Raw genomic sequence first — 19,365 nt, forward strand, 5'->3', positions numbered from 1 at the left:
CTCATGTTAGTTTAAGGTCCTTGCAGGCTGCTTGGCCAAACAAAATGGATGCCAGGGCAGCAGTACCATGGAGTAGCTTAGCTAAACTCTTTTACAACTTGTAGATCTGTTCAGACTTTCTGTTTCTTCTTGAGCCATTTTTAGGAGTTTCTGCGTTCCTAGGAATTTCCATTTTATCAAGGTTATCTGATTTGTTTGCCTACAATTGTTCATAGTATTCTTCTATAATACTTCTTATTTCTATAAGATTGGTGATAATGTCCTCACTTTCATTCCTGATTTTAGTGATTTGAGTATTCTCTTTTTTTGTCTTGTTCAGTCTAGCATAATGTTTGTCATTTTTATTGCTCTTTTCAAAGGACTAACTTGTTTTTTTTTGATTTTTCTGTATTGTTCTGTATTCTCTATTTCATGGATCTCTGCCCTAATCTTTATTATTTATTTCCTTCTTGCTTTGGGTTTAGTTCTTCATTTTCTATTTCCTTAAGGTGGAAGATTAGGTTAATTGATTTGAACTCTTTCTTTTTTTAAATGTAAATGTTTACAGCTGTACTTTTCCCTCTGAGCACTTTTTCACTGTATCCCATATGTTTTGATATGTTGTATTTTTATTTTTATTCTACTCAAAGTATTTAATAATTTACCTTATGATTTGTTCTTTGACCCACTGGTTGTTTAAGATTATGTTACTTACTTTGTAGTTTGTGAATTTTCCAAGTTTCCTTCTGTTATTGATTTTTAGTTTCATTCCATTGTGATCAGAAAAGATACTTTGTATGATTTCAGTTTTTAGAAATGTATTGAGATTTGTTTTGTGGCTGAACATATGGTCTATCCTGGAGAATGTTCCATGTGCACTTGAGAAGAATATGTATATGGTTGTTGTTGGGTGGAACATTCTGTATACATCTGTTAGGTCTAGTTGATTTATAGTATTTTTCATGTCTTCTGTTTCATTGTTTATCTTTCTTATGGTTGTGCTACACATTGTTAAAAGTGGGATGTTGCCTACAGCTATTTTCCATTTTAGTTTTTGCAGTTTTGGCTTCATATGTTTTGTTATATGTTGCTAGGTACATATACGTTTATAATCATTTATATCTTCTTGACCTTTTAAAAATTATATAATATCCTTTTTTGTCTCTTCTAACACTTTTTTTTTTGTCTTAATGTCTATTTGTCTGATATTAGTATACCCATTCCAGCTTTCTTTTGGTTACTGCTTACATGGAATATCTTTCCATCCTTCCGTTTTCAACCTATTTGTGTTTTTGGTTCTAAAGTGCATCTCTTGTAGACAGTATACAGTGGGTTGTTAAAAAGAAAATCCATTCTTCCAATCTCTGCCTTTTAATTGTAGTGTTTAATTCATTTACACTTAATGTAATTACAGATGGAAGGACTTCTGCCACTTTTCGATTTTTTTTCTTATATCTTTTTTGTTCCTCAATTCCTCCGTTACTACCTTCTTTTGTGTTAGTTATTTCTCACATTTTGATTCCTTTCTCATTTCTTTTACTGTATATCTTTTAGTTATTTTCTTAGTGGTTGCCCCAAGAATTACAATTAACATCTTAATTTATAACAGTCTAGTTCAAATTAATACCAACTTAGTTTTAATATTATACAAAACTTTTCTTCCATATAGCTCTGTTCCCCCATTTTTATGTTGTTGTCATCACAAGTTACATCTTTATAATTGTGTGCCCATCAAAATAGGCTTATAATGATTGCTTCATTTATTTGCTAATTAATTGATATTAAATGCTAAACCCACCTTACATTCTTAGAATAAATTCAGTCAATAACGATGTGTTACTATTTTATCCTTATAACATATTGCTGGTCCAACTTGCTAATATTTTGCTAAGGATTTTTGTGTCTATATTCGTGAGGGATATTGGTCTATAATTGTGTTTGTGTGTGTGTGTGTGTGTGTGAGATAAGTTTTGGTATCAGTAATGCTGGTCGTATGAATTGGAAATTGTTCCCTTACCCTCTGTTTTATGAAGGAGTTTGTGTTAAATTGATGATATTTCTTAAATGTTTGATATAATTCAGTGAACCCATCTGGACCTAGACTTTTTTTGTGGAAAGATTTTCAATTACTTATTCACTTAAAAAATAGAGTTATTCAGATATTGTTGTTTTATTGTTAATCAGTTTTGTCATGTATTTTTTTCAAGGATTCATCTAAGTTGTTAAATTTGTTGGCACAAAGTTGTTTATAATACTCTCCTAATAACCTTTTAATGTCTGCAGCAATGTAGCTTTTAGAAAATGCTTATACTAGCATTATAGCAAACATTTATACAGTGCTTATCACATACCATTGACTTTACAAATATCAGCTCTTTTAATTCCCACAACAATTTGTGAGGTAGATAATATTACCATCTCCATGTTATAGATGAAGAAACCAAAGTTAAACTAAAAGAAGTTAGGTGCCTTGTTCCAGATTACAGAGCTGGTGTATTAAGGGCTTAAACTGTAATCCAGGTGGTCTGGGTCCAGAGTCCTTTTTTCTTAACTACTATTTACTTTGCCTTTCTGAAATGCCAGATAGCTGTTCTGTTCTTCCTATGGAATTGTGCTGTGTTCTCTCTAGAAACCATCCTTGCTGCCACCACCTTTACACCACTGAGTGGAAATGTTTCTGGTATTCCTAATTAAAACTTGGAATGCCTTTTCCCCCATAAAAACATTACATATGATGGCTAGGCATACTTGAAATATTATTGTTAATACTCTTCTTCAGCCACATAATATGTTAAAAAGACTTCTGGGGTTTCACTGGGAAGTTCACCAAAAGTTATAATGTGAAACATTGTTTCTGTGGGAAAATGTTAGAAGAAATTTATTTTCAATTCACTTGCCTATAAGGTTAAACTTCAATTATATGAAAGTGTTTCTTAACTTTTTTCTAATTTCTTAATGATTTGAATTTACTGAGTTGTTATTGAATCATAATTTTAAAAATACAAACATCACGATTAATTTGGACACATATTTTGTTTTACTTTGATTAATTTGTTAATTAATGTCTTTTAGGGTTATTCAAATGCTCAGAAGAGTATTCTTCTTCAGGTGGATCAGAACTGTGTTCGCAATTCTTACGATGTCTTCTCTTTGCTGCGGTAAGACACTTCTTAGAGTCCTCTTGCATTTTGTCAAGAATCTTCCTCATCCTGAGTTTGTGACATTTCGATGTGAGGAAATGTATGGAATCTTTAAAAGCTGTTACTCAGACTTAGCATTTTTTAGTGAGAGCTTCATAAATGTTGTAGCTACAGTGATTTATCTCTTTTACAAAGCCTTTGGAAGGCCATTTTTTTCCTCTGGACAGTGGGAGAGAGTGATTGGAAGCCAGTGATCTTAAAACAGGGACATGAGCTGTTTCCGGTCTTCTGCACAATAAAGAGCAACAACCAGAGGTACAAAATTTAGACTTACCAAAACTTTAACAACTATGGCATTACTAGAAAACCCCTTCAGTAGCCCCAGACATAGCTTAGAGTTTTGATCTGCTGTTCATCTTAAAAGAATCATATTTGGCAAGGCAAAGGAGCTCTGTGTGAATCTCATGTGCTCAGAGGCTTAACTGCCTCAGCTCTATATTTTCATAATGTCTGGGCTTAATTTTGAAAGATTTTTAAATTTGGTTTTAATTTTCAATGTGGTAGATCATCAAGGATGTTTCCCCAGGAGGCAGGCTACCAAAATAAATGCAATTAAAAAAAAAAGTTAAGAGTGACACTCAACCTGTGTTCACCCTACTCAGACAGATGGTTCATTGAAATTCGATTTTGACAGTATTTCCTAATATTTACGTAACACATCATAAATTCCAGACCATTAGACATTCTCTATATATCTACTAAGGAAGAGTCCAGAAGGATGATTGGACTCTTATCCAACTGGATGATTGTTTATTTTTTAAACATTATGAAATGGGCTTTTCCTTTGCAAATCTTGAATCTTACTGTACATAATGGTAGAGAGTTTGCTGACATGGACTATGTAAAATGCTCTTAAGAGACAATGATTTCAACTAAAGTAACCACACACATTTGACGACTTTTGATTCTTACCTGAGAGGTACTTTCACTGTGACTTCTTAGGATATGTGCCAGAATGGGCAGAATTTAGTAATTGGATGGTAGAGATAGATAGAAAGCAGGAGGTGTCTATTATATAACTCTTATTTTTGAGCCTATTCAGTTTGGGACTACATTGAGTTTTAAGTATTGAAAAGAGGAATGTACAGAAATAGTTTGAAATGCGAGGAAGAGACTAATATTTCTTGGCTTGTTTTGCTCAGTAAAATGAGAGTATAGATACTATAATTTTTAAAGATATTTTCCAAGTATGAGATTTTGTGATCTCATTAGAGAAATCAGTGGAATTAAAAGAAAAGGGAATACAGAGTCAGTGAGAAGAGGAGGAGTTAGGAAAGGTAGCATCATAGAATCTGAGAGATTAGAGATTTAAGGAGTATTGAAGGCTCTGTACTGTAGTGATACAGGAGAATAGGAGCTGAAGAAAGACTGTAGGATCTTGGGAATCAACTTGATATAATGGAGAATGCTTTGATTGACCTGACTCTGACTTTAATTATCCTTGATTTATCCTAATTCATTTAACCTCTCTAATTGTTCCAAAATGTGGAAGCAGTGATGTTTCAAATTTGTCTAATTTATAAGCATTTTCACATCTGTTATCTTATTCTCCTAGAAGTTTTTTGTGTTCACAAATCAGGGATCAGCTTTTGTCTTCCATGTAGAAGCTGAGGCCAAGGAGCGTTAAATGATTTACTTATCTTAGGGGGCGCATAGCAAGTAGAGCCAGATTGGAGATTGGTATGAAGGTTTTCTGACAAGCAAATTTTGCAAACCCTTTTCACACTCTCACTTACCTTCCTAGACTGTTGGTTGTTAGGGGCACATAGCATAATGATGGAGAAAATTTCTGAAAATCGTGGAACCCTCCATAAATGCAAAATCATCAGGTTAGTTTGGTAGTGGCTTCATTATTGAACACTGGTTTTGCAATGAACCGTCTCTTGGGGGTTTCACTTCTAGCGTGCCTTCTAGATTCCTCAGGTGTGTCGGCCATTTGAATTGCCTTACTAGGAGTGGCCTGCTCCTCACCGTCATGTAAATCATTTATAGCTGGTAACACAGATATACTTTTTCTGAACCAGATCAAGTGTCTATTTTTCAAGTAAATTACCTGAACTCAGAGAGTTACTCTGGAGCTAGAAACTTTAAATTTTACTTGTCAAAGTTAATGAGTAAAATGGAACTTTCTCTGGTAATTCAGGCAGTTCAGAGTAACCGTCATGTATCTGCTCAAGCAAAAGTTTTTCTTTTCCCACAGTTCTTGCCATGATATATATAAAGTGATTGCCGAGAAACTTAATTTTGTGCCGATCAATTTTGTTTATAGTTTCCTGTCTTTAACTCAGGCAACATTGTTCCTGGATGCAGTAATTTTTAAAAATATACCTTTTCCTTTCCTGATGATTTCTTGTTCTTTTAATTTATTTTATTTTTTTCATAAATTTATTTATTGATTTATATATATACTTTTATTTTTGTCTGCATTGGGTCTTCGTTGCTGCGTGCAAGCTTTCTCTAGTTGCGGCAGGCGGGGGCTACTCTTTGTTGTGGTGCGTGGGCTTCTCATTGCGGTAGCTTATCTTGTTGAGGAGCATGGGCTCTAGGTGCGTGGGCTTCAGTAGTTGTGGCATGCAGGCTCAGTAGTTGTGGCTCGTGGGCTCTAGAGTGCAGGCTCAGTATTTGTGGCACACGGGCTTAGTTGCTCTGCAGCATGTGGGATCTTTCCGGACTAGGGCTTGAACCCGTGTCCCCTGCATTGGCAGGCGGATTCTTAACCACTGTGCCACCAGGGAAGTCCTCTTGGTTTTTTTTTAATTGTTAATCCTCCCTCCCTCCCTCCCTTCCTCCCTCTCTCTCCTTCCCTCGTTGGGTCTTCAGTGCTGCGCGTGGACTTTCTCTAGTTGCGGCGAGCGGGGGCTACTCTTCGTTGCAGTGTGCAGGCTTCTCATTGTGGTGGCTTCTCTTGTTGGGGAGCACGGGCTCTAGGCGCACGGGCTTCAGTAGTTGCGGCACTTGGGCTCAGTAGTTGTGGCTCGCGGGCTCTAGAGCGCGGGCTCAGTAGTTGTGGCACATAGGCTTAGTTGCTCCACGGCATGTGGGATCTTCCAGGACTAGGGCTCGAACCCGTGTCCCCTGCATTGGCAGGCAGATTCTTAACCACTGCACTACCAGGGAAGTGCTAAATTGTTACTTCTTGATCTGTAATTTTATGTGAAAACACACAGAGTCTGAATTCTTTAATATTACTTACTCCACAAAGTTCTCAGTGCTGTTTGGAGGCAGGATTAGAACCCAGGTCTCCTGTGAATAACTCTTCCTGTGTTTTCCTGCCACTAGTATGCATCTCTACCCTCAACCTTTTTATGTGTAAATGTCACACAAAAAATAGGAAATTTTGACTAAGTAAAGGCTGTTTTTGGAGCACCTAAGACCCTGGCATTATAGCCCCTTCAGATGGATGCATTGTACCATTTTGTAGGAAAACAATGACCTGAGGTTTTATTCTTTTGCCAATAGTTAGGAATTTAGACTAATTCCAATGTTGCCAAAGTAAGAGCAGCTCTTTCCAAGTTTATATTCGGTATGTGTGATGGTAACTGAATTTTTGCTTCTTAACCCTTGTAAATCTCTGGATTAAGCATTATTTTTCATGTAAGCAGACATTTACTTAGGAGACACTTCACTCATTGTCACATTTGATACTTTAGGATGTTCACCACAAGGTGTCAATGTTGCTGTTTAACTGGCATTTGAAATTTCATTTATTTTACAGTTTTGGAATGAGAAACGTAGGGTTATGAATCATAAGTGAGCCTTTAATTTAGAAGTTAACTTTTCTTCTCTTTATTGTTATTCTTTCTAGGTTAAGGAATTTCTAGACTTTCTAAATAGGTTTCTCTTTTTGGGTCTGTTTTTTTTGTTGTTGTTTTGTTTTTTTTAATTGTGTTCATGAGAGGGAGTCGTTGAAAGATTATAAAGAGAGGAGGAGTGACAGGCTCAGGTGTGTGATTTCGAATGCTATCCATGGTGACAGTGTGGAAGAGACCTGAGGGACGAGACTGGAAGCAAGGAGATTCCTGTAAATCCTACCTGTCCTCTGGAATTGAAAGATTATTTTTAGTGTTTAAAAAAATTTTTTTTTTGTTTTGTTTTTGTTTTTTCCTTTCATACTTTCTCAAAAAGGTAGCTCTATGGTAGTGAAATAAATGAGACTAATTCTGTTTTCTTTGAATATAGTTTTTATTCTTTATTTTCCCTCTTTTTTGGCATGTCCTACTTTTGCCAGTTTAATAAGTGGAGATATGGTGGAGGAACCATGGGCCTTGGCCCTCCATCCAGGTTCCAGTCCTAAACTGCCATATGCCCGTCACTGGATGCAAAACTATGGGCAAGTTACTTAACTTTGGTATGCCTCAAACTGCTCTTGTAAAATGGGGGTAATATTTGTCTCATAGGAATTATTATGAGAATTAATAAGGTAAAGTAATTGAAAGATTGTAGGACAGTTACTGACACATAGTAGACATTCAATAAATAATAGTTTTCATTTTCCCGTTTACGTCTTCCATCTTGGAATTAGCTTTTTTCTCTATGCCCATGTTCCTTTTTTATATTACCACTAGGTTTTCCAATTTTAAGCATAATTTCCCTTTCCGTCTTGCCATTCTAATGCCGATACCTCTGTTTTTTAGAATTACTTTTGTTAATCCTATAACAATCATGATAAAAGTTGTTTAACATGTGCATGTCTTGTCTTCCCTGATGGCATTGAAAACTACTTGAAGGAAGGGATTATTTCATATGGCTATATTTTCTCCTCTCTATATTACTGACAATTCTCAGTTATGTTGGAGTTACTGTGGATTGTGTTGTGATCCTAGAGCCCTAGGTCCTGTGGGTCCTGCATTACTCTTTCTCCCTAGGACTGTCTTTCATAACCACCATGTCCACATATTAATAACTCTCAAATCTATGTCTCTAGTTCCTACTTCTCTTTTGGAGTTCTGATCTGTAGTTTCCAATGACCATTAGACATTTATACTTTCATGTTCTGTGGGAACCTCAACGCTAACATGTCTGGAGCTCCGTACATTGGCTTAATCCTCCTCTTCCTTTTCTTTTCCCTGGTTTCTCTAGTAGTATCATCATCTCAGGCAGCTAGTGAGCATAGCCTTCTTTGTTCTCACCTCTGTTTTCCTGGACTGTTTCCTGACCTCCTAACTAGTCTTCCTACTTCCAGTTTTTCTTTCATGCAGTTAATAGGTATTATTTATTGAGCACTTCCTTTGTGCCAGGAACTATTCTAAGTGCTTTACATGAATTGATTCTTTTAATTCTTACAACAGCCCATGTGGTAAGAACTGTTTATTCATATTTATGGATGAGGAAATAGAGGCACAAAGCAGTTGAGTAGCTTATCCAAGGTCGTATAGCTAGTTCATGTTAGCCTGTATTTAAACCCAGTTTAGCTCCTGAGCCCATGTTCTTAACCAGTATGTGTTATTATTATTTTTCACACTGCTTTAGTACAATTCATCTGCCACATTGCTGCCAGAGTGACCAAAGATACATCAGTTTTGTCACTCATTGGGCTTAGAAATCTTTGAGCCATCACATACAGGATGAAGTCCATACTTCTTAATTTGTTGTTCACTCTAAACACTAGCTCTAAACAGTGTAGGGACTAGTGTTCTTATTTCAAGTCCTCCTGCCACTGCCCGTGCAGTTAGTAGCTAGCATTTACCGAGCACGTAATGTTGTTGTAATTAGTTCTTCATTGTCTGGTTCGCTCTCCGCTCAGCATCCCCAAACTGAGAGCTCCTTTAGGCAAGAATCCTCTTTTTACTGATCTTTGTGTTAGTCCTATGATGCTGCATATCAAATATATTAAGCAGGTAATAAATGCTGTTTTGATTGATCAAATCAAACTATTCTTCAAGTTACAGAGAACTGGGTTTTATTTTTCCGATTTCTGGTTTGCACCTGGTAAAATGAGAGTTGTAAAAAATTTCTCGACCATTATGGAAAAAGTGTTGAAAATATAATCAGATCTGTAAACCTTCAGCTGCCTCTTTTCTTTCTGCCACTGCCCTCCATATAATGTCTGGTGGGATTTCAGGATTTTGCGACTTATAATCTTATTCCTTATACAGATTTTTTCTGGAAGATCTTTATCTGGCTGTCTGGAGGCAGATTGTTGCCCTGTCCCCACCACCGACTTTGACAGAAAATACTTTCTCCTATAAAATTCCAGTTATAAAAGGGAGATGCTCATATCAAATAAATTGTTCTTGCAGTAATGTTTAGAAAACAGAGAGGATGACATGTAAAAAGGCATAACTGTTTATAATCTTTAAATTTTGAACGTGATAACCAACTTTTGGTTTGCAGGGAGGGTTTTTCCCCCTCTCCCCTCCTAATGATCTCTCCCTAAGAGGTAACTGCAAGTATAGAGAAAATAACTAAGAACCCAGCCGTAAGCAAAAGTTGTCACAAAATTTATGTACTAAGACTCATATATGTTTCTATTCTTGGTAGAGGCTAAGCTCCTACCCAGTGTCTGTGTGCTCATTTTTGATAAATTAGGGGAATTAAGAGGATTACTATTAAGGTAGACACACTGACAGCAAGGAGAAACAAAATCTGATAGTTTGCTCTGTTTGTGCTTTACTCTGTGATTCTGGAATATAACTGAGTGGTAAATCATATCAGCTACTGTCCTATCTTTATATTTACAGTGTTTGGATTTGTAAATAGTCCTCTGTCACTACTTCATGTAAAAGGAGGGCAGAGAGAAATAGACCAGCTGTAAAGAGAGACAGACTAGGTTAAAAAGCGTAGCTAGCATACCTCTTCTGTGTGTGAGCATTCAGTCCTTTACCCAAGTACATCTCCATATTGTAGTTCATAACTGAAGTTAATAATGAGAAATATTAAGTCCACCGTGTTAGTTTTCACTAATGCTCTCTCCATTTAACAGACGAGGACACTGAGGCTTAGAAGGGTGAAAAGACTTGTCTAGCACCATAAATAAGTGTTAAAGCAGGTTTGAATAAAGAATGCATGTGCATGTGCTTTCTTCCATTATGCCATGTTGATACCAAATCATCAGTGGAATATAAAGTTGTCATTGTTAAGGTCTGTGTAAGAAAGCAGGGACATGTGACAAGTTTTAGAAAGGTTTTTAATCAAAATTAAAAATGAAAAAGTTTAGTTATTTAATGTAAATTTTAGTTAAACAATTGATATTTATGTATAATAGCACATTTTATTTTTATTCATCTTTCTCTATACATACACACACACATATATGTACACATACACAGAAAGACACATATATACTTACAAAAATAGAATTTTAACAAAGTACTGGAGTAATTTTAGGTGGAGTTTTTTTTCCCCTTTCTTTTTACTTTTTGGCTTGTCTTCTTCCTTAAACCCTTCTCCCTCACTACCAAAACCACCAGTTATAGACTGAATGTTTGTGGTCCCTCCCACCCCAAATTCATACATTGAAACCTAATCCCCAATGTGATGGCATTTGGAGGTGGGGCCTTTGGGAGATGATTAGATCATGAGGGCCGAGCCCTCATGAATGGGATTAGTGCCCTTATAAAAGAGGCCCCAGGGAGACCCTGTCCCTTTCTCCATGTGACGTTATAGTGAAAAGATGGATGTCTGTGAACCAGGAAGCAGGCTCTCACCAGATACCAACGATGCTGGTGCCTTGATTTTAGACTTCCCAGCCTCCAGAACTGTGAGAAATAAATTTCTGTTTATAAACCACCCTGTCTATGATATTTTGTTATAGCAGCCTGAACTGAATAAGATACCATCCAAACACAGAACACATGTTCACATGACCCCAGTCACCCATGTACCCATGTTAGCAATCTGTTCTGTATATATTCATATTTTTTCCTATGATCTCTGTGTATATGTTATAGATAACACTGTATGCATATTTATGTACATATGTTAGGAGTTTTAATTGATATTTTACAAAATTGGAGTGGATATTATATACATGACTCTACATCTTGTTTTTCTTGTTTAACATTCCATGTACAAATCTCTTCAGTTCACTGTTTTAATGATTTCATAATAGCCCATGGTGAGGGTGTACTATGTTTTTCAATCATTACCCTGTTGATAGACATTTAACATTTACTCTGGCTCTGGTTTTTTTATTTGTTTGTTTTGCCATTATGCACAATACTGCAGTAAATATCTATATATGTATATATCCTTATATTTATGATGTTTTTGTTTCTGTGTATTAAATTTCCAGGAGTAGGATTTCTGAGTCAAAGGGCATGTATAGTTTTAATTTTAAGAAATAACATACTGTTTTCCCAAAGAGTGCAAATAATATGTGACATTACTCTTTACCCTGAATCCCTGCTGGCAGTGGGTATCATCATCTTTTTTTGGGATTTTTATTAATTTGATGAGTATAACACCTCAGTGTTACTTTAATTTTTATTAGCTTCAGTACTAGTGCTTAGTCTGAGCTACAAGTGAAAGTGAACATCTTTTCTTGAGTTTGTTAGCCATTCAGTGTATCCTTCTGTGAATTTGCCTATTCATATACTTTACCTATCTTTTTAATTGAGTTGCTTGCATTTTTTTCATAAAATTTTAAGAGTCCTTGGTATTTTTTCCAAATATGCCAGTTATGTATTGACTTAGTATACCTTATATAAAAAGTTTTTATTTATCATATCATATAATTCTGGTTTTTCTTTGATATCTTCTGGATACTCTGTCTTGGTTTAAGAAGTCTCTCTTATACCTTAGTTCCACCTATAGTTTCTAAGTTTTCTTTTGAGATTTATATTATTTTACTTTTAAAATTAAATCTCTAATACAATTAGGAATTGTTCTTAAATATATTGTTTAGATATTCCATATATATATAAATTAATTTTCTTCATAGATGAATATCCAGTTGTGCCAGTAACTTCCTTTTCTCACTGAATTTAAATACCACCTTTGTCTTATATTAAAAGCTCATATATACTGGTATCCATTTCTGGATTCTTTATTCGTTCTGCTCGTTTTGTGTAGTCCTTCGACAATTTCAGATTAATTTAATTACAGTGGTTTTTTGGTATGTTCTAATACCAAGTGGGGCAAGTCCCCTTCTTGCTACTATTCTTTTTCATACTATTTTTGGCTAGTCTCAGAACTTTATTCTTCCATGTGAACTTTAAGGTTATTTTATCCTATTCTTTAAAAAAAAAAAAGTTTATTGGAATTCTAATGGGAATTTTTGTATTCACGGACTTTTTAGTATTTGGAGAGAGTTGTCATTTTTATATTAGTATTCCAATCCAAGACATGGTATGTCTTATATTTGTTCAAATTTTATTTCATTCCTTTGGTAAGATTTTATAGTTCTCTTCATATGGTCATGTGCTTTTCCATTAAATTTGTTCTTATAGTTTTTACACTATTTTTTATAAAATATGTTTTCCATTTCCATTCCTGTGTGCTTATTACTGTTTTAGGGAAAAGCTGTAATTTTAAGAAAGTTATATTCAGTGACTAAATCAAATTATTTTTTCTTGTTTTTTAAGGAAAGGTCTCTGATTTTCTTGGCATACACTCATTATTATCAATTAAAAAATAGGTTTATCCGTTCTTTTCCAATGTTTATACTGTTTTCTAGTCTCTAGTACATTTACTAAACCTTCTAGAACTTTAAAAATAACGTTGAAAAGTAATGGGCATAGTGAACATTTTAGTCTAGTTATTTTAATTAAATATTTTGCTGTTCAGGATATTTTCTGTTAATTTTGGAAAATATTTTAGATAGTTCTTCCTATTAACTTTTTTTAGCAATAGATGCTGAATTTTTTGAAATGCCTTTCCGCATTTATTAACATATGTTTTTTTTCCTTTAATTTATAGTTGCAATAAGGTATGTAGATTTTTTGATACTGCATTACTAATTAGTTATAGATTATTCTTTTGATCATTACTACAAATGAGATTGGTGTATAGTATTTGTTGTTTTTGGGAGGAGGAGAGGAAGGCAGAGTAGATAAACATCTTTCCTAAGATCTTAAAATTGAATTGGGAAACTTTTCATCTTTTTCTGTGACCCTACTCTGTAAAATGATAATAATAGCATATACCTCATTGGGTTGTTGGGAGGATTAAGTGAATTAATATGAAGTGCTTAGTACAGTGCCCGAATATAGTTAATGATATATTTGTTAGCTATTAGCATCATAATCAACTGAAACGTATTAAATAATTTTGGGAATTTTTAATTCTTTAAAGGTTTGTTAGAGAATTTAGCTATTAAATCATCTAGTTCAGGTGACTTTTATGATAAATCTGACTCTCATACCTTTAGTGCTGTTTGTTCTATTTTATCCTACTTCTCCGTGGTTTATTCTTGATACTTTATTTTTTGCTTGGAAACCATTTACTTCCTCTGGATTTTTAAATTTATTGCTGAAACAGTGCATGTAGTTTTATTTTATAATTCTTTTAATCATTTCAATAATTTATAGCAAATTTTCTAATTAAGCCCAGAAACCACTCTAGTATTTCAGTTAGAAATTTTGTTATATTATGAGCTCTTCCTGGACAGGATGCTTTCTAATGCTGCAGTTGTAATGCTTTTTTGAGTGTGAACTAAAACAAAATATTTGATATGCTTTTTGCCTTTAAAATATTTCTCAGAATGAGAATGGAGAATATAAACTACATAAGTGTAGGGAATTTAGAGCTCTAGTTTATAATTTTGTCCCCAGCATATATAGCACCAACCTAACTCAGAGTAGATACTCAGTAAATATTTGTTAATTGAATGAATGGTAAATTAATAAGTGAATGGATGAAATACAATCCAGTTGGATAATCACTGAATAATAGGTAGGTTTTTGGAGGAATTTTTTAAATGGTAGTTTTTAATCACCTTTTCTAAGATAATTAATACTAACTTTGGATATGTTCTCTCGCAATTATGGTATATATTTACTATAAAATATCTGAGTACTTCATTTTAGACAAAGCGCTTGCTAATGAAAGTCACGTAAAGGCGTTGTATGGTAAATTAACTCTAGTTTATTAAATGAGTTAACCAGTAGTTGTGAGTTACTGATAGGTCTCATGGTCTTTAACTAGGACCTTTTGTAGGCTTTTCATGCTGCTAAGTCCATTTTCTCTAGTGGACTGAATGTTCAACAGGGGTAGCAACATAGTGGGTAAAATAAATGAGCCCTCCCCAAAATAATGTTCAGAACTTCTGGCTTGGAGCAATAGTCAGTTTTCAAATGATGTTGGAATGGTGAGAGAGGTGTATAAAATCAGTAGAAAGAGGTAAAGAGCATCCTTTGAGGGCAGTTAAATATATGAGTAGTCTTCTGCCCCAAGAGATGTTCTCTGTCCCTGCCCCTGTCCTTCAGTTCTGGCTTGATTTCACAGGGTTACTTTACTAAGACTGCTTTGTTTAAGATGTCACTGCAAATTAAAGCTTTACCATTACACCCCTCATAGCTGCCTTGTAACTTCTACATTCCCACTGGTGCCAGGCATGTTCCAAGGCAGCTTTCCAAGGTTTAGTGATTTCACCCTGATGTCTCTGCCAATAAAAACAAACAGTTACCATTAAACACCTACCCCACCCATAATTTGATTTTTACATGCTGTTTTATTAAGAGAACTTAGAGATTTTAGGAGAATTAATACATTATGCTCATCAGGATATCACCTGGCCCTTGAAGTAACTTTTATTCTAAAAGGTGGGATGCTTTACCTTTGAAGAGAATCTGAGACGCAGCATGTTTATCTGTTGAGGAGAGTGGATATTGTAATAACCTCGTTCTTACAATTGATTCTTTATGACTGGGAGTACTCTATTAACATGAGGAGCAAGATTCTAACTTTAGGGACTTATATTCTAGTAGGACGGATTAACAGATACAGCAAACAAGGGGTCTTATATTCATTGAGAAGTTAATAATAATTTCTAAATATTTTGTTGGTATTGTAGGAGTAAGTCAGAATCCCATTCGTTTCTATGCCTACACAGGTGGTAGGGAAAGTAAAAAGTATTTGAATATCTCAAATATGAAAGGCACTTAAATGCTAAAAACTTAGCATACATATTTTTTACAATATTCACAATACTATGCTGCTATTATAGTTCTGTTTTGCTGGTAAGCGAACTACAGCTTAGAAAAGATGAGCTACTGTGTTATTCAGAGTTCAGATCTATTTGATGGCAAGGACCTTTCCAATATATTTCTTCATCTCATGTGGAAGAATTCCTTGTGATCTTCCTTGAGGCTGCCTAACAGCTCCTATGCCCCTTCTGATAAAATTTCTTTGGTGGTACACCTGAGTGTAAATGAGCCAGGCATTTCTCAGAGAATCTTGTGGCCCTAGCACAATGGAGACTTTCATAATAGGCTCTCCTAGAGCCTCCAAAGTACTGTGCCTCTGTGCCTCCCCATGCTGGAAGTGTTAACTAAAGCCTTGTAGGTTTGCCGTTGAGGAGCGTCTCTATAACTCTATGACCACGTGGTTTCTTTTACTTCTTTTCCTTCAATATGGTGCGAGGTGAGTAGACACAGAGACTTTTCCTTAGTTGGCATTTCTGTTTTCAAGCTCCCAACCATTAAATTCTGACTGTAAGAAGCAGAGAGAGGTCTACCGCCATAGAGGTAAAATGACTTATGTAGTAGCATTGATTTTTTGTTTTTGTTTTTGTTTTCTTTTTAAATCTCAGAGATTCTTTGATTCTAGTGACAGAGTCAGATATGAACTTTGGAGTAGAACTGGCTTTAAACAGTTTGTGGGGAGAACATCTGGAGATTTAAATTTATGAAAAATTTAGTATAAGCCAAGAAATTGACTCAACAGCTCTCAAAAAGGAGTTAAGATTATCTTATGTTGCATTAATTAAAATATAGTGCCCAGATCAAGGGAAGTAATAGTCTTCCTGGACTTTGTGTTCATTAGGTCATATTTGGCATATTCTGTTTAATTTGAATCCTAGTTTACTTCCATGAGAAAGAGCTAAGGGAGAATGCCAGGGTGATGAGGGGTTTTTAAACAGTCATATGAAAACTAGTTGAGAATAGAGGATATTTAGCTTGGAGAAGAGAGGACTTTGGGAATATGGTTGCTGTATTTAAACTAAACAGTTATTTAGTTAATTTGGCAAACAGTTGTTGGGTAATAATAGTAAAATAGACACATTTACTGAATATATACCATCTGTCAGGTAAGTAGTTTGTATGCTTTATCTCATTTAATCCTCAAAGCAAACCTATGAGACTGATGCTATTGTCTGTTATCCCTATTTTGCTAATGAGGACACAGATCCAGAAAGGGGAATTGACTTGCCTAAGGTTGCATTGTGACAGAGCCAGCCAGCCAAAGTTTTTACTCCATTTTCTTTTCTTTCTCCCATGCTGCCACCCACATTCTAAAGAATGTGGGCTCTTTCTGAAGGGATGTAATTTGGAAGAAAAAAAGTATGTAGCTATATTTGTTCCTGTGGGTAGACTAATGATAGTGCTATGGGGATGGGGATAGAGTGTACTGGGGATGGTAGGATGAGTTATTTTATTTATTTTTATTTTTTTAAATAAATAAATTTATTTTATTTATTTATTTTTGGCTGCGTCAGGTCTTCGTTGTGGCGCGCAGGCTTCTCATTGCAGTGACTTCTCTTGTTGTGGAGCACAGGCTCTAGGCACACGGACTTCAGTAGTTGTGGTGTGCAGGCTCAGTAGTTGTGGCTCACAGGCTCAGTAGTTGTGGCTCGCGGGCTCTAGAGCGCAGGCTCGGTAGTTGTGGTGCACGGGCTTAGTTGCTCCGCAACATGTGGGATCTTCCCAGGCCAGGGATCGAACCCGTGTCCCCTGCATTGGCAGGCAGATTCTTAACCACTGCTCAACAGGGAAGTCCCGGGGTGAGTTATTTTAAATAGAGTAGTCAGGGGAGACCTTACTGAGAAGAAAATATTTCAACAAAGACTTGAAAAAGATAAGGCAGCAAGTTGTGTGGGTATCTTTAGGAAGAACATCCCAAAGAGCAGTAATAACCAATATAAAAGCGCTGAGGAGGGAGTGAGCTTGGTTTGTTGAAAGAACAGGTAAGAGGTCAGTCTAGTTTGAGCAGAGTGAGCAAAGTTGGTGGAGACCAGATTATGTAGAGTTTTAGAGTTTTTCTATGTATGATGGGAACATGGAGGGGTTTGAGCCAAGGGAGTGATGTGATCTGACTTTTATTTAAAGAAAATGACTGTGACATGGAGAATAGACTGAGGGGAGGGAGAGTAGCAAGAGAGAGAGATTAGTTAAGAGGCTATTGTAGTATCCAGGCAAGAGATGAGAGTGACTTAGGTTGGTCTGATAGCAGTTGAGGTAAATGAAGAGAAGTGGTCCGATTTCTGACATATTTTGAAGTTGGAGCTAACCAGCCTTGGTAATGGATTAGATGTGGGCATGCAAGAGAAACTGGACTTAAAACTAATTTATAGATATTTAATCTGTGCAACTAGGTGAATTGTGGTGGCATTTATGAAAATAAATGGTATGAGATTTGTAGGTGGGAGGAGGATCAGATAATGGGGAATCAAGAATGTATTTGGGACGTTAGGTTTGAGATATGTATTAGTTACGAAGGTGGAGGTACTGAGAAGGCAGTTGGATATGCACTTTTGATCTCGGGGCTGATTGTTGCCGGAGATGTGAACTTAGGAATTGTATCAGTCAAGGTTCAGGGTAGAAAACATAAATCACTCTAGAGATTTTCATCAGGACGAGATTTCACACAGAGAATTGGGTATTTATAGAATCACTAGACAGCTGAAGGAGAAGAAGTCAGGAGGCTGCTAGGCTTCAGGGACACACTACTTACTGCTAGGCTTCGAGGTCAACCCAGTGATCCAGTGCTCACAGAACTGCTGCTAGTGAAGTAACCATCCCACACCCACCAGACACCTAAATGAGGAAACTGGCTGCTGCAGAAACTCATACCGGAGAGAAGTCTGTCACTGCTGCTGGAAGAATGGCCTCTCCACCTTCTACCTTCCAGAGTTTGTTCAGGGTTCTCCAACATGTAGGAAGGGGAGGATATGGCAGAGGACTAGGGGCAGCTAATAAGTTCTGGGGGAAATCTAGGACAATGTGGTGTCCCAGAGCCAAAGTAAATTAAGTATTTTCAAGGAATTGATCAACTGAATCAAATGCTGTGATTGGTTGAGTAAGAAGAGGGCTGATAATTGAATGCTGAATCCAGCAACTTGGGGCTCACTGGTGTCATTTATAAGAGCAGTTTTGGTGATGTTGTAGGAGTGGGTTGAGGAGAGAATGGGAGTGAGGAAATGAAGGCAAGAAGTGTAAACTATTCCTGCGATGTTTTTCCGTACAGAGGAGCAGGGAAGTGGTACTAAAGCTGGAGGGTAATGAAGGGTCAAGCGAAGAGTTTTTCTGTTTTGAGATGGGGGGAGGTATTTAGCATATTCATGTACTTAAGGGAAATTTGTGGATGCCCGAGAAAGAGAGGGGATAATAGCAGGCACAAAAACCTTTGATAAGTGAAAGACAGCGAGATCCAGTGTACAAGTGGATGGTTAGGCCTTACAAAGAAGGGCTGTCTGTACATACGTGGGGAAGGCAGAATATACCGGTACAGATACAGAATCACGTGGTAAATTTGGTGATGGGAGAACGAGTAAGTTGTCCTCTGATTGCTTCTGTTTTTCAGTAGGGTCATCAGCCAGGTGTCAGGAGGTGGAAGGTTTGTATACAGTTTGAAGAGAAAAGAGAAGATTTAAAATAGTCATCCTGGAGAATGAGAGAGTGAATTATCTAGGCCTGATAGTTCTCACACTTTAGCCTGCATCGCAATGAGCTGGAGGGCTTGGTGCAACACTGAATGTTGTGCCTGCCCCGCAAAGTTCCTGATGCATTAGGTCTGGGGAGAGGTCTGGGAATTTGCGTTTCTAACTCTCCCAGGTGAACCTGATGCTTCTGGCCCAGTTTCCGTGCTTTGGTTATACATTTAAGGAAGACCATTCAGTATGCTGAGTGTTTTTCGCCAGCTGTATTCAGCCACTTGGGTGCAAAGGTGGAAAAGACAATGAGTTGAATTTAACCAGAATTAGGGTTTTGCCAGGTGAACTCATGGGGAAGAAGAGAGGTCCATAGGAGTGATTTATAATGATGGACCGTAAACTCTAATTTGGATAAGGAGAGAAGTGAGGACGTGA

At 36.3% G+C, this 19,365-nt stretch overlaps 1 protein-coding gene across 4 annotated transcripts in view; it reads left to right on the top strand.

Moving 5' to 3' along the window:
• The window catches only part of UVRAG (UV radiation resistance associated), a 312,724-nt gene that overhangs the window by 75,965 nt on the left and 217,394 nt on the right, over positions 1-19,365 (top strand). For all 4 annotated transcript variants that reach the window (XM_057553092.1, XM_057553093.1, XM_057553094.1 and 1 more), the window contains one exon: positions 3,052-3,137. In XM_057553092.1, the coding sequence (XP_057409075.1) occupies positions 3,052-3,137 (86 nt within the window). The remainder of the gene's footprint in view (positions 1-3,051; positions 3,138-19,365) is intronic.

Source organism: Balaenoptera acutorostrata, chromosome 9, assembly GCF_949987535.1.
Source record: "Balaenoptera acutorostrata chromosome 9, mBalAcu1.1, whole genome shotgun sequence".
Lineage (NCBI taxonomy): Eukaryota > Metazoa > Chordata > Mammalia > Artiodactyla > Balaenopteridae > Balaenoptera > Balaenoptera acutorostrata.